This window comes from Colobus angolensis, unplaced genomic scaffold (assembly GCF_000951035.1).
Source record: "Colobus angolensis palliatus isolate OR3802 unplaced genomic scaffold, Cang.pa_1.0 Scaffold181, whole genome shotgun sequence".
Taxonomy (NCBI): Eukaryota; Metazoa; Chordata; class Mammalia; order Primates; family Cercopithecidae; genus Colobus; species Colobus angolensis.
In genome coordinates this window covers 1,865,313-1,880,952 of record NW_012114944.1, presented here as the reverse complement: position 1 = coordinate 1,880,952, position 15,640 = coordinate 1,865,313, and the positions used below count along the sequence as shown (strand labels likewise).

Sequence of the window (15,640 nt, the reverse complement as noted above, 5' to 3'; positions counted from 1 at the left end):
TAGCCAGGATGGTCTTGATCTCCTGACCTCGTGATCCGCCCGTCTCGGGCTCCCAAAGTGCTGGGATTACAGGCTTGAGCCACCGCACCCGGCCCCCTGTTATACCAGTATTTCTAATCATCCCTTGGTTTGGAGTCTCAGTAGTTTTCCACCCCAAGGTGACACACCATGAAAGATTTAGGATGTGGAAGAACAGCTCTTTGTTTTATAAAGTGAAAGGGAAGGTGGGAGCGGAGAACCTGTGTGGTACCTTACTGTCCATGCCATCTCAGACAGGTGGATTTTAGTGGCGGTGCATTGGAAATGGTGGACCTGGAATTTTATTTCATTAAAAGTAGCTGCACCCTTGACCCCTGGGGAAATCTTCACGCAACCTTAGTGCATGTAGAGTTTGAAGACCACTCAATCCCATCTTCCCCTAAGCGTCCTTTCTATCCCATCATCCAGCTGTGCTGCTTGCAGGTTCTGAATACGGAGCACAGGGCCATGCTTCGGTCCAGGTTTTAGTTGAAGAACCAGTGTGGGCCAGGTGTGGTGGCTCATGCCTGTAGTGCCAGCAGTTTGGGAGGCCACGGTGGGAGGATCGCTTGAGCCCAAGAGTTCCAGACCAGTCTGGGCAACATAGTGAGATTCCATCTCTACAAAAAATAGAAAAATTAAAAACAAAATTACTACAGCTCACATCCATAATAAAAATAAAAATAAACAAAAATTCAAAAATTAGCCTGTAGTCCCAGCTATTTGGGAGGCTGAGGTGGGGAGGATCACTTGAGCCTGGGAAGTGGAGGTTGCAGTGAGCCAAGATCGTGCCACTGCACTCCAGCGTGGGCAACAGAGCAAGACCCTGTCTCAAAAAAAAAAAAAAAAAACCCAATGTGAGACTGTTAAGGAGCCTGCAGGGCAAAGCCAGGCAGGGCCTGGAGATGGCTGTGTCCTGGGAGCACACAGCAGGAGCACGGCTGTGCCAGCATTGAGGCGTTTCACCTGTGGGGTAAACTGCATGGATCAGGTGGTGAGGAAAAGACTCAGCTGTTCCTCTAGTGGTTTCTAAGAAAATATTTGTAACAGGAAAATAAATGGCTTTCTCTTTTCTGCTTAGATCATCATGCTCAGGAACGACATTTACCGCTGCCGAGCATCAGGCATCTTTCTTCGCTTGGAGGGCGGTGGCTTGATTGCCGGCAACAACATTTACCACAATGCAGAGGCTGGTGTAGACATCCGGAAAAAGTCCAACCCACTCATACTGGTACTTTGTGTTCGTTCTCTATTCAGGGTGACTCTTGGTTTTCAGAAACCTTTTGTGAGGATATTTAAATACACATGGCCCTCTTGTATTTACATGCTTCCTGTTTGCAGGTGGCTCCTGCTCTGTGTGTCCTTGTGACTCTGTGTCTCTCTCTGTGTATTAGTGACTTTGGACAAGTCATTTTCTGGTCATCTCTCCATTAATGAGGAGGAGGACCAGAAAGACAGGAAAACCTCACTGGGCCCTCAGCCCTCATATGCTGTGGTTGGCTTTGAGTTTGATAAGGATAAAGAGAATGATGTCTGCCCTAAAGACACTTGGATCCAAAAACAAACAACAGCAGCGAACCCCACCAAGTTAGTTTATTCATTTGTATAAAAGCACATTTCGGATATTTAGTTCTGAAGATTATTTGTTTTATGGTTATTGTGAGGCCATATTGAGTTTGATTTTCTACCAGTGTGAAAACCACTTAAAATCCTAGAGTATGTGGCCAGTGACATGAGAGACCAGCTCCTTTTCTGCTCTGGCTCTTCCTGAGAGGCAGGTTTGGGGTTTGGGGGTTTTTTGTTTTGTTTTTACACAGATTTATGGGGTGTGGGAGAAATTTTGTTACATGTGTACTGAGAGACAGATTTCCCAGAAGTTGGGAAATGTAACAGACTTTTTTTTTTTTTTTTTGGGATGGAGTCTCGCTCTGCCGCCCAGGCTGGAGTGCAGTGGCACAATCTTGGCTCACTGCAAGCTCCGCCTCCTGGGTTCATGCCATTCTTCTGCCTCAGCCTCCCGAGTAGCTGAGACTATAGGCGCCCGCCACTATGCCCGGCTAATATTTTTGTATTTTTAGTAGAGACAGGGTCTCACTGTTAGCCAGGATGGTCTCGATCTCCTGACCTCGTGATCCGCCCGCCTCAGCATCCCAAAATGCTGGGATTACAGGCGTGAGCCACCGCGCCCGGCCTGTAACAGACTTTTTATGGGCTTGAAAAAATAATAGCCACCGTTAATGCATAATGTTTATTATATGCCAGATACTTTTTTAAGCACTTTGTAGATATTTACTTATCATTTAATGCTTACAGAACCCCGTGAAGAATTATTATTATCCCTATTTTGTAGTAAAGATATAGAGCACAAAGAGGCAGAGGATCCTGCCCAAAGTCCTACACCTAGTGACAGAGCTGGGATTTGAATCCAGGCAGTCTGACTCAAGGGTGATGTCTGAACCCATTATATCTTGACTGCCCATAAAGATACAGAGAGAAGGCTGGGCACAGTGGCTCATGCCTGTAATCTCAGCACTATGGGAGGTAAAGGCAGGAAGATCCCTTGAGTCCAGGAGTTTGAGACCAGCCTGGGCAACACAGCAAGACCCTGTCTCTACAAAAAATTTTAAAAATTAGCTGGGCATGGTAACTCACACCTGTAGTCCCAGATACTTGGGAGGCAGAGGTGGGAGGTGGGAGGATCGCTTGAGTCTAGGAGGTCGTGGCTGCCATGACTACGGCATGGTAGTGAGCCATGATTGTGCCACTGCACTCCTGCCTGGGCAACACAGCGAGACCGTGTCTCAGAAAAAGAAAAAGAAAATACACCCAGCAGGCCAGTGTGTCCTTCCCCTCACTATGTTTCTGCCACGCAGCTGTTGGTAGATGCATGGCCTTGGCTTAGGAAATTATTGCCCGTCTGGCTAGAGAGATGAGAGGGGTTTGCCCTTCTGAGGATAGAGGGACAGCAGGTGGAGGGGGAGGGAGTGGCACATTTTAGTCCTGGCGTTGTAAAAGGGTGTACGGATGGAAACACCACTGTGCACTCCTCTCGGAGCTCTTCAGCCCTGTGCGAGACTTCCCTTAGGCAGTGGTTACCCTGATGAGCCTACCAAATCCTTCAGGAAAAATCCAGAAAGAGTAAGAATAAGGAGAGTTTGCACACGAAACACTTTAAAATCAACTAGAACTTTATTTCTGTGAAATCGTTTTGGAAGAGATACAGCTAACTTACCAATTTACAAAGTATAGAATTGCCCTTCCGCTATAAATTAACAATTAGAGTGAGACAATGGTATTATTATTCTAATCTAAAAATTTTAAGTCACTGTGCAAAAGCAACTAACTGGAATGGGAAAGAGAAAAACTAGGCTTCAGATCTGGCTCTTCCACAAATGTACTATATAATCCTGCACCTGTTTTCCCATTCGCACAAAGAGATATCAGAAATGAATATCTTGCTGGGTGTGGTGGCTCACACCTGTAATCCCAGCACTTTGGGAGGTCAAGATGGGAGGATCACTGGAGGCCAGGAGTTCAAGACCAGCCTAGGCAACGAAGCAAAAACCCTGTCTCTACCAAAACAAACAAACAAACAAAAAACAGAAAGATATCTCTTGGCATCCTGTAGCTCATACACCTTCTAAGACCTTATGCCCATGGGACAGCTTGGCACCCCAGTGTCTGCATCTCCCGCTGACCCTTCCTAAATGAGAAAGGACTAGAAGTCAAATGACTCGGACCCCTCTGTGGATGTGGCCCCTTTAGGACTGCACTTGGCCAGCATTTGGTTGCCCTGGGGTGCTGCCCTTCCCCAAGAGATGGCCTCCCTGGACCCTGGAAGTTATGGCCTGGCCAAATGATTGTGTGTTTGGGGGACTCATTAGAGGCTCTGAAACTTTCGGTAGCCTGCCTTGCAGGTGAAGACCAAGAGCCCTCCTAAGAGGCTGGGCAGCAAAGACTCCAATCTTCATAGTCTCCCTTACAGGTTTTGATGTGTGTACTGGTGCAGGAAGGGCATGGTGGCAGCACGACCCGTTCCCTTTGTCACGGGCTAGGGATCTTACAGTGACGTCATTTTTTCCACTGTGTTCATCCCGTCGCGGAGATGTGGGCGGAGTTGGGCACTCTGCTTCTCACTGGCATGTCTGATCTGGCTTCTGTGGTGTCTCATTTTCACTTGCAGTGTAACCAGATCCACCATGGCCTTCGCTCTGGCATTGTCGTCCTTGGCAATGGGAAAGGCATCATCCGGAACAATCAAATCTTTTCCAATAAGGAGGCTGGCATTTACATCCTGTACCACGGAAACCCCGTCGTGAGGTGTGTGCTGCTGTTTCCCTCCTTTGTCTTTGTTAACCTCCTCCCCGGCTCTCCTCCATTTGAAAACACTCTTTACGGAAACAACTGTACAGATGCAAGCAGAGAAGAGACTTCACTCATCATCCCACGCCAGTAACAGGGGATGTTTATGTGCCCTTCCAGTTAACTCTGTGTGGGCGTTCTATTCGGCAGTCACTACTGAGCACTTCCAACATGGGCAGAGTCTGCTCCCTGGGAGCTTACTCTAGCCTGGAGAAATGGGCACAGAAGTACCCCAAGGCAGGAATGGAACATAGATTTCAGCTCACCTAACAATTTCAGTTAGTTGCTAGTGGTGACTGGGGGAGCTGTGTCAACATCCTGGTGCTGGCCCTGGCCTCAGCACGAAAGCATGCTATGGTCAGGGACTGACATAAGTGATAGGTGGGAGGCGGCAGTGGCAGTCCTGGGACCCTGTCTGCCGTCGCAGCTCTAGTATGGGGCAGACTGTGATAAATGCTGTCAGAGTGGTACCAGAAGGAGAGACTCATTCTGACTAGGAGGATGTGGGAAGGCCTTATTTAGGAGGTAGCATCAGAGTCAGACTTTGGAATATGGGTAAAACTTGGACTCATGCAGGTGGGGGCAGGGAGGGGTCGGTGGATGTTCCTAGTAACAGGAACAGCATGAGCAAAGGCAGCAGGGCACAGCAGATTCAGGGGTTAGCAAACCGTTCATGGTGGCTTGAGAAAAAATCTGACATGGTGTGACAGTGCTATAGAATATTTTAAATTGGGATGGTCCCAGCATATCTTGGGCCCTGTGGTCACCGCAGCGTGACCCTTGATGTCCTTGTGGCAGACCATCTGTGCCACACAGCAGAGTGGAAAGGAATGATGGAAAGAAAGGCTTGGGCCAGATGAGGAAGGCCTTACGTAGACCAAGCTGAGGCTGGGGAGCCTGTTCTGTCTACACAGCAGGGACTCATTAAAGGCTCTGAGCAGAAGACTCACACAGTTATGTCTGTGCTTTAGGAGAATAGCTGGCATTAATGGGCAGCAAGTCTATTCAGAGCGCTTTCCCCCCTGCATTATTCCATAGGTACTTTGTTTCCATGTTGTTGCATGCATGGCCTTTATATTCATCACCTTGGAAAGTTTCACCATATTCCAGTATTTTGATATGCCATAATTTTTGAACCAGACCTAATTGCTGGTTCAAAAATTATGGAACATAATCCTGTTTTTCACTGTTACAGACAGCTTACTAAAAACAATTAGTGGTCATAGAGCTCTTTCCCTTCTTCTGCATTATTGCCTGAACAGAAGAGTATTTGTATGTATGTGTGCCGTTCACTGAACACACATTCCAGCCACCCTGTATAATGGGGCAGTGATATACAACATGTACAAGAACAGTCCCTGCCCCGTGGAGCTGACAGTCTCATGCTGGAGACGGACACACACTCACACAGCCATGATGGAAGACTCACCAAAATGACCACTTTACTAGGCGTTCGTGCAGACTGCCTGAAGAGCTCAGCCGTGATCTCAGCTGAGCATGTCAGGGAGCTGACATTTGAGTTGTGCTTCAAAGATAAATACGATTTTATGGCCAGGGGAAAGGCATTCTGGGCCAGAGGCAGTGAAATTCAGGGTATGTCTGAGAAAATGGTGAGAAATGTGGTGTGTCCGGGCACGAGATGCCAGAGGGATAGTGCAAAGGCAGGCTGCTGCTGGACGGCAGAGGGCCTTGAATGCCAAGCGTGATAGGCAGAATAATGGCCCCAAGGATGTCCATGTCTTAGTCCCTGAGCCCTGTGCATACGTTGCCTTACAAGGCAGGAGGAACTTTGCAGATTTGATTGAGTGAAGGGCCTTGGAGAAAGATGAAGGGAGGTTATTTTGGATGATACAGGTGGGCCCAGTGTAACCACAGGCCCTTATGAGAAAGAAGCAGGGGAATCAGATTAAGAGAGCAGGGGCCGGGTGCGGTGGCTCATGCCTGTAATCCCAACACTTTGGGAGGCCAAGGCGGGCGGATCACTTGAGGTCAGGAGTTCGAGACCAGCCTGGCCAACACGGTGAAACCCCATCTCTACTAAAAATACAAAAATTAGCCAGGTGTGGTGGCAGGTGCCTGTAATCCCAGCTACTCAGAAGGCTGAGGCAGGAGAATTGTTTGAACCTGGGAGGTGGAGGTTGCAGTGAGCTGAGATCGTGCCACTGCACTCCAGCCTGGGTGACAAGAGTGAGACTCCATCTCAAAAAAATAAATAAAATAAAATAAATAAGAGAGGAGGAGATGTGAAGACAGAAGCAGAGGTCAGAGTGATGAGGCCACAGCCCAAGAGGTGCAGGCGGCCTCTAGGAGCTGGAAAGGATGAGGAATGGATTCTCCCTGGAGCCTCCAGATAGAACACAGGTCTGCTGACACTTTGATTTTAGCCCTGAGAAACCCATTTTCAACTTCTGACCTCCTGAACTGAAAGACAGAAATTTGTATTGTTTTAAGCCACCAAATTTGTGGTAGTTTGTTATAGTAATAATAGGAAACTAATACACCAAGCTGAAAAGTCTGGGCTTTACCTTGGGGATGCTGGGGAACCATTAAAGAGTTTTGGGTGAGGAATACCTTAATCAGATCAGTGTCAGGTTTATAAAACATAGTCATCTTGAGAGAATAAGTTGTGCTTTTTTCCTTTGTTTCTTTGCAATGAGAGAGAAGAGTCTGGAGCAGGATACAGAATGAAGTTTAAGATCCCTGAAATGGCCTGGATGAGACAAACCATAGCATATATTTTTGCCACAGAAACTTACACAACCTATTATGTTTCTCTTTTTTCCTTGGATGCAGAGAAGCACAGGACTCAAATTGTGCTCATCTGCAGTTAATATCCCATCCCGGGCTCTTAGTACGCTGATCTGTCCCCTTCTTCTAAATGTTTTCTCATCCCTCCTGTATCTTTATTCTGCCTGCCCCATGTACACACATACACGTTTCTCCAAGTGGCCACGGATCCTTTCTGGAGGTGAGATTTATAGTAAAAACATGCCAGGGCTCAGTTACTCAAGCCGGTAGTCCCAGCTACTTGGGAGGCTGAGGTGGGAGGATCACTCGAGTGCAAGAGGTCGAGGCTAGCCTGAGCAACATAGCGAGAACCCATGTCTTAAAAAAACATTGTAAACATTTTCTGGCTCCAACATTTGAGGGTTGGATAAAATACATATAAGGCCAGGCGCGGAGGCTCATGCCTGTAATCACAGAACTTTAGGAGGCTGAGGCAGACGGATCACTTGAGGCCAGAAGTTTGAGACCAGCCTGGGCAACATAGCAAAACCCCATCTCTACAAAAAATACAAAAAATTAGCTGGATGTGGTGGTGCACACATGTAATCCAGGCTGAGGCACGAATATCGCTTGAACCCAGGAGGTGGAGGTTGCAGTGAGCTGAGATTGTGCCACTGCACTCCAGCATGGGCAACAGAGCAAGACCTCAAAAACAAAACAAAACAAAAAATATGTGTATATATATATATATGCATGGATATATATGTAGATGACCGTCAAGTGAGGCTACAGTGAACTGGATATCATTGTGCGTGTATAGCATAGTTGGGGGTTTAGTTTTTGGTCAAGCTGTCCCAGTGACAACTAAACATTTCTATATGCCTGGATGATAAAGGGACTTTAGGAAATGCTTTTATGTCGCTGTGGACTTGAGCCATAGGGAGGCTCAAGTGATCCTCCACCCCAACCTCCCAAGAAGCTGGGGCTACAGGTGCACACCACCACACCTGGCTAATTTTTTGGATTTTTTGTAGAGACAGGGTTTCCACGAAAGAAGGCAGTCTCCTGGAAGCATGACATTGATGGCCTGGGCTCACCTCTTTGTTTTGTTCTCCTTCCACTTTAGCGGGAACCACATCTTCAAGGGCCGTGCTGCTGGCATAGCAGTGAATGAGAATGGCAAAGGCCTCATCACAGGTATGGATGGAACTGCCTGGCACCTGGCAGCCAGGCCAAGGTCCCCTGGCGTCACCCCGCAGGTTCAGGACCTCACACTGTTCCTTTACCCCACAGACGATGGCCTCTTTCTCTGACTGTGGGCTGGAGCTCAGGGACGCCAGCTGCATGGTGGCTGTGCTTCTTACAGGAGGGCCTAGCACAGAGTGGGTGTCTGCTTCTTCCGGGCCCGGAGTTGACAGGCCATCACCAGGTGGCTCACAGATGTTTCAGAAGCACCGATGCCAGCCACCTATCCGAATCCCTCCTCGGTCTTTGTTCGGACCTCTGCCTGCTCTGGAAACCTCCACCCGCTCTGGAAACCTCCACCCGGCTAACCCCTGCTTATACTCTGGATCTTAGCTTAATTGTCACTTCCTCAGGGAAACCTTCCCTGACTTCCCCATCGTACACAGATACACTCACTATACCCAGGATGCCTCCTCTCTAGGGCCTTTGACTTAATTTCTTAGTGGTTTGTGGTGTCCGTCTCCTCCATTATAAAGCGGTAAATTCCACAAGGCAAGGGTCAAGTCTGTCTGGTACATCAATGTAGCCTCAGCACAGAGCAGAGCCAGGCCTGGGATATGAAAGGGATTCCACAAATACTGGTCCAGGGAATCCCCCTGACTGCACTTACCAGACCTGGATTGAGCACGCGTTGCATACAGGCCGTATTCCAGAAGCTAGAGTTGCAGCAGTGAACGAGGCTCTCAGCCACTGACATTTTAGGAGAGGAAGCGAATAAATAAAGCCTACATATATGAGCAGAAAACATCCTATCTGAGGGTGACAAGTGCTCTATGGATAATTAAGGCAATAGAGGGACTGGGCGGGCATTTGGGATTGTGTGGTCAGGGCAGCCCTCTGAGAAGGTGACAAGGAAGCCAGATCCTGAGTGGGAGTGGCTGGATGAGCTGGGAAAGAACCTTCCGTGTAGGGCCGCCTATGAGAACAGACTTAGCATGGCCGAGTGGACACCACTTGTGGGACTGGAGTGTGGTGCACAAGGGGCCTGCAGTGGGGTCATGGAGACAGGAAGAGGCCAGTCACACAGGCTCCTGAGCCATTGCACCTCAGTCCCAAGAGGCTGCGTCTTCCCTGCCAGTGTTGGAGCAGCAGTGTCATGGACTACCCTTCTGACCCATGACTCTTTCACCTACCCCTGAGAGATGGTGGCTCCCAGGAGGAGGAGGGGATGGGTGTGGTCAGAGTTCAGAGCTGAGGCTGAGAAGGACAAGCGAGGCTAGCGCCTTCTCACAGGATTGTGGGTAGATGGCCACATTCTGCCTCTGAGGGCTCTAAAGCCAGTTTATTCTTTTTTTTTTTTTTTTTTTTTTGAGACAGAGTTCCATTCACTCTTGTTGCCCAGGCTGGAGTGCAGTGGCGTGGTCCCGGCTCACTGCAGCCTCCACCTCCCGGGTTCAAGTGATTCTCCTGCCTCAGCCTCCCGAGTAGCTGGGATTACAGGCATGCGCCATCACACCCAATTTTGTATTTTTAGTAGAGACAGAGTTTCTCCATGTTGGTCAGGTTGGTCTCGAACTCCCGAACTCAGGTGATCTGCTTGCCTTAGCCTCCCAAAGTGCTGGGGTTACAGACGTCTGGCCTATACTTTGTTTTGTTTCCTTTTTGTTTGGTTGGTTGGTTTTTTGGACACCAGTGTCACTCACCGAAGCTAGTTTATTCTTTTTTTTGAGGCAGGGTCTCAGTCTGTCATCCAGGCCGTAGTGCAGTGGTGCAATCATAGCTCACTGCAGCCCTGACCTCCAGGGTTCAAGTGATCCTCCCACCCCAGCCTCCCAAGAAGCTGGGACTACAGGTGCACACCACCACACCTGGCTAATTTTTTTGTAGAGACAGGGCTTCACCATTTTGCCCAGGATTGTCCGGAACTCCTGGGCTCAAGTGATCTACCCGCCTTGGCCTCCCAAAGTGCTGGGATTACAGGCATGAACCACCGTGCCCGGCCAAAACTAGTTCATTTTTAATCATCAGTCCTCAAGGCCATTGGGTAAAGTAGGTGCCGGGGAGATAGGAGTGCACAAGATAGACACAAGCCTTTTCCTTGGGGAAAGGAGTCAGCAGATAAGTCCCTGAAACATCAGACAGCAGACAAGATTTACAGTGCTAATTGCTGGCAGGGTAAGGCCAGGGCCTCCTGGTCTGGAGTGGCCTTGATCGAAACTGTTCAAGTCCTATTTGCCAGCACTGGAGCTGGCCCTTGGGTACTGACCTTCTTTTCTGCTTCTCTCCATAGAAAATGTCATCCGTGAGAATCAGTGGGGAGGTGTGGACATCCGCCGTGGAGGAATCCCCGTTCTGAGGAGTAACCTCATCTGCTTTGGCTATTCAGATGGCGTGGTTGTGGGAGATGAAGGCAAAGGCCTCATAGAAGGAAATACCATCTACGGTGAGGAGCTTGTTCCCAACCGGGCCAGGGAGGCAGGAAACCCAGTTTCCATCTCCAGCTTGTGGGTCCTGAGAAGGTCACTGCCTTTCCCCGTGCCTCAAAGACCTCATCTGAACAGGCATTCTCAGGCCACAGTCACCCAGGCCCTCTCAGAACAACGAGCCTCTTATAAATCACGTTGTAGTCCAGATTGACCCCAGGGGTTAGCAAAGCAGAAGGCTTTATCCCCTTTTAAAATAGCAAAAGACAGGAGTTGTGTCATGTCTTAAGAACAGGACCATTTCAGCCCTGGCTCATGTGCATCTAACTCCTCTCATCCTTTCTTTTGATCCAGAGAACTGAAAATATAATGGGAAAACAAGATAATCGCAGGAAGAAAACTATTCTCACTCAGTGACTTTGGGCAGAGCCTTCATCTGTCTGGACTGTAGCTCTAATAATACAGTGATGATAATAAAGGTGACTCAGGCCCACCTCTCTGCTCGGCCCTTTCTATGCACAATCACATTTAATCCTCATGATTGCCTTCTGAAGGAGGCACAGTTATTAACCCCATTTGAAAGATGAGAAAACTGAGGGACAGAGAGAGGTTTGGTAACTTGCTCAGGGTCTCACAGCTGGCAAGTGGTAGGGCTGGGATTCCAACTGAGGCTGCCTCCTATGCAGGGAAGGATTGGTGCCCCCTTGGCACTGTCACTGTGGGTTCATGTGCTTCTGATGTGGACATGTGGCCCTGACAGTCCTCAGAGCACTTTCACACTGTGTGGAATGAGCCAAGCTTGTGAGGTTCACCTGATCCTGACGACCTCTCTTGTGTGAAGGTGAAGTCTGCAGCTAGAGCCATCAAGTGGCTTGTCCGAGGTCATTAGCAAGTCAGGGACTCTCTCCCAGGCCAGTGGCTTTTGCTTCCCCTCTCAGGGAGACTCAGCTGCCGCTTCACCTGAGTTCAGTGTCGGTGACCAGCTCCTCTCACTGTTCCAGCTAACAAGGGCTGTGGTGTGTGGATGATGTCGTCCAGCCTCCCCCATGTCACCAGCAACCACGTCAGCTACAATGGCCTGTATGGAGTGGCAGTGTTTAGCCAGAAGGATGGCTCCAGCGAGTTACCTCGAGGCCATAGGGCTCAAGAGAATTTCAGCGAGGATGGGGACGCCATCCTCTGGGAGACAGAGCTGGAGAAGGAGGATGACCCACTGCGCCGGCCCATCACCATAGCTCTTGTTGAGTCTAACAGTATTAATCACAATGGAGGTGAGTGTACCCCCTCAGCCTCTGCTCAAGAACCTTTCATGGCTCCCCACTGTTTTTTTTTTCTCCAATTTAAAACTCTTAATTTAATTTTAATTTAAAACTTTTAATTTAATGTTAATTTAAAAGTAAACTTTAATGTCAAAAATGCAAACTTGGGGAGGGCAGAAAGATCACACACAAGGTTGCCACTTCACACTTGGAGGGTTGCACAGCGGCCAGGCAGAGGCGCTCCTCACTTCCCAGACAGTGTGGGGGCCAGGCAGAGGCGCTCCTCACTTCCCAGACAGTGTGGGGGCCAGGGAGAGGCGCTCCTCACTTCACAGACAGTGGGGTGGCTGAGCAGAGGCACTCCTTAATTTTTAGACGGTACAGCCACCAGGCAGGGCCTTCAGACTGATCCCAACTTGCCCTCAGGCCTCATCAGCCACTTCCAGCCTGATCCCCAGTCCCCCTGCATTTATTCACTAAACTTGAATCCATTCTTTCCTGCCTCCTAACCTGCTGACCTCACTCATGCCGTTTCTCCCATCCACATGTCCCAAACTAACTTGAACTTCAAAACCTGCTGTGAATGCACCCCTTCATTCCTTCCTCCTTTGAACCGGGCCCTCCCCAGCCCCGGCATTTGTTATGGGGCCTCATGGCTGTATTTATTTCTGTGGCTGTTCCATCAACACTGATAGGCCATGAACTTGAGACAAAGAACCGAAGTCCACCCAGCTCAGTGCCCCTGTCCCTGCAGTACCAAATCCCACCTCTGGCACATACACTTTTAATCGATGCTAGGATACATTTCTCACAATTTAACATCTCTCATGAGATGCATATCATGGTTGAATTGGCAATGAGTTTTCTTTCTTAGGCAGAAAATAAAAATGTTTTAAATCTATGTTATCCTAAACCTGATGAAAAATGGAGGCCAGGTGCCAGGGATCACGCCTGTAATCCCAGGACTTTGGGAGGCCAAGACGGGGGGATTGCTTGAGGCCAGGTGTTGAAGACCCACCTGGGCAACTTAACAAAACCTGGTTTCTTAAAAAAAAAAAAAAAAGAAGAAAAAGAAAAATTAGCTGGATCTGGTGGCATGTGCCTGTGGTCCCAGCTACTCAGGAGGCAGGAGGATCACTTGAGCCCAGGAGTTCAAGGCTGCAGTGAGGTATGACTGCACCACTGCACTCTAGCCTGGCGACAGGAGTGAGATCCTGTCTTTAAAAAAAAAAAAAAAAAGATAGTAGAAAATGTTTGATATTTCTTGAATTAAAAAAAAATTACTGTGTAGTTCATCTAACTCCAGGGCTCCCAAAGCTAGCTGATTATCAAAATCACTGTGGGGTGGGGGTTGGAGGGTAGGATGGATGGGTGGGTCGGGAAATGGAGGAAGGCTTATTAAGAACAGATTCCTGGGCCAGGTGCAGAGGCTCACACCTGTAACCCTAACACTTTTAGAGGCCAAGGCAGGAGGATCGCTTGAGTTCAGGAGTTTAAGACCAGCCTAGGCAACATAGAGAGCCCCATCTCTACTGAGAAAAAAAAATTTTTTTCAAATTAGCTGCACGTGGTGGTACATACCTGTAGTTCCAGCTACTAGGGAGGCTGAAGTGGGAGGATGCTTGAGCTCAGGACTCAGAGTTTGAAGTTGCAGTGAGCTATGATGGTGCCACTGCACTACTACCTGGGCAATAGAGCAAGACCCTGTCACAAAACAAAACAAAACAAGATTCCTGGGGCTGGTAAGCACTTGCCTGTGGTAGTGGTAGAGGACAGGGAGATGGATAACCAGCAGCCCTAACCCAATTATTCGGAAAATGAGTTCTGTCCCCTCCCAGGTCAGAGTTTCCTCCATGTGGCCATGCTGTCTGTCCGGTACGACAGGCAAAGCCACCTACATTCACAAATACTTATTTTTGTTGTTCTCAACCAAGCCCGGAGAAGCAACAGGCTGGTGCCACGAAGAGATTTGAGCTTGCAGGCTTGTGGCTCCACACTGCTGCAGGGCCCCAGTCATCGTCCAGCACACGACCTCCCCCAGCATTGCCCCAACAGGGGCGGGGGCAGTGGTGGGCAGAGGGACCTACTGCAGAGCCCTCCCCTCCTCGCCCCCAGGTCTGGCTGCCCTGCTGTCTTTTCCTGGCAAGCCATGGGGCTCTAATCCTGCTGACTTGGGGCTTTTCTCTTCATGTACCTAGTGTCTCTGAGTCCACACAACCCCAAGCGTCAGTTTCCCTTTCCCAAATTTCTAACACATTTTTGACACATATTACTTCGCTTAGTAAGTTTTCTACTCCAAAATTACAGAATTTTCATTAAGAAGAAAATTTCCCCAAACAGTAGGGAGGCAGATTCCAGCTTAGTGTAGGAAGGAGAGCAAAGCAAAACCTTCTAACGAGTAGATCTGCCTGTCCAGAGGGGGAGTGAGCAGCCTTGAGGCGGTAGTGGGCACCCCGACAGGGAGGTGGAAGTGGCAGTAGGATGGCGGTGGTGCCGGAGGCATTCAAGCACATGGTGGGAGCTCAGGCCAGAGGAGCCTTCTCACATCATGTTTCCCTGGCTACACTGAATAAGGACTTCATGCAGAAGAACCAGAGTTTTGTTGACGCATCTGGATTTCCTCCTGTTTCATCAGCTTGGAAGATGCGAACTCAAGGGTTGGTTCTGAGTGTTGCTACCTCTTCTTCTCCACTCCGTTCTCCTGGAGTGCACAATTCAGGGAAGGCTTTTCCTGACTGGTGGTGTCAGGGCTGACCCTGGGACCCCCCTGTGCTTTCCAACCCCTCCACCCGTAGCCTCAGGACTCTATGTCCAGAGCAGCGAGGCACTGCATGTCATCACCAATGTGATCCACGCGAATGGGGACAGAGGCATTACTGTGGCCCAGAGCAGCCAACCCACCCGAGTGGCCAACAACAGCATCTCCTGCAACCGGCAAAGTGGGGTCAAGGTTGAGGCCCAGTGCAAAGTGGAGCTCCGGGGCAATGGTATCTATGACAACAGAGGCCATGGCATTATCACCAAGGGCGACAGCACCATCGTCATTGAAAATGATATCATTGGCAATCGGGGCAGCGGGCTGCAGCTGCTGCCTAGGTCCGACACTAAAGTGAGTATGTGTGCATGTGTGTGACATGTGGTGCCCACACAGGGCACAACCCTGGGACAGTCCTCGTGGCCTCTGCTGAGAACAGAACCGTAATCACTCAGCACTACAAGGGACAGTATCCCTCCTGCCAGGACTCAGCCTGGGAAATGTGGGTGGGACTTCCCACAGGAGGGGACAGAGAAACCGAGTCCTGAAGGATGAACAAGGGCTCACCAGCAGGAAGCCAGGGATGGGGTGTCACCTCCTTGTCATGGCATTGGGAGCCTCCCGAGGTATCTTCATGGTCTCCAGGTCAAGGTCAGACTATTTCAGCTCTCTTTCCTTAACAGAATCTTGTACAGTGCCTGGCGTACAGTAGATGCTTAATGAGGAGAGAGATCCTGCCTTGGGGACTTTGCACACACTCTTCCCTATATACCCCGCATATCCCCTGACTCCCTTGCATTACAGTCCTGCAGCTTAGCTGTGTCTGTTCAGGAAGAGTCCCTGAGCCCCCACCCACCACCCAAGGCTGTTTGAGGTACCCCTTGTCTGGTGCTTTTGCCCACCCCTACCTC

The 15,640-nt window shown here is 49.3% G+C and overlaps 1 protein-coding gene across 1 annotated transcript in view; it reads left to right on the top strand.

Annotated features, from left to right (window-relative positions):
- FBXO10 (F-box protein 10) overlaps positions 1 to 15,640 on the top strand; it is an 85,541-nt gene that overhangs the window by 62,764 nt on the left and 7,137 nt on the right. Inside the window, exons 5-10 of the mRNA XM_011939444.1 lie at positions 1,100 to 1,249; positions 4,202 to 4,338; positions 8,234 to 8,304; positions 10,583 to 10,735; positions 11,717 to 11,986; positions 14,770 to 15,083. Of these exons, the coding sequence (XP_011794834.1) occupies positions 1,100 to 1,249; positions 4,202 to 4,338; positions 8,234 to 8,304; positions 10,583 to 10,735; positions 11,717 to 11,986; positions 14,770 to 15,083 (1,095 nt within the window). The remainder of the gene's footprint in view (positions 1 to 1,099; positions 1,250 to 4,201; positions 4,339 to 8,233; positions 8,305 to 10,582; positions 10,736 to 11,716; positions 11,987 to 14,769; positions 15,084 to 15,640) is intronic.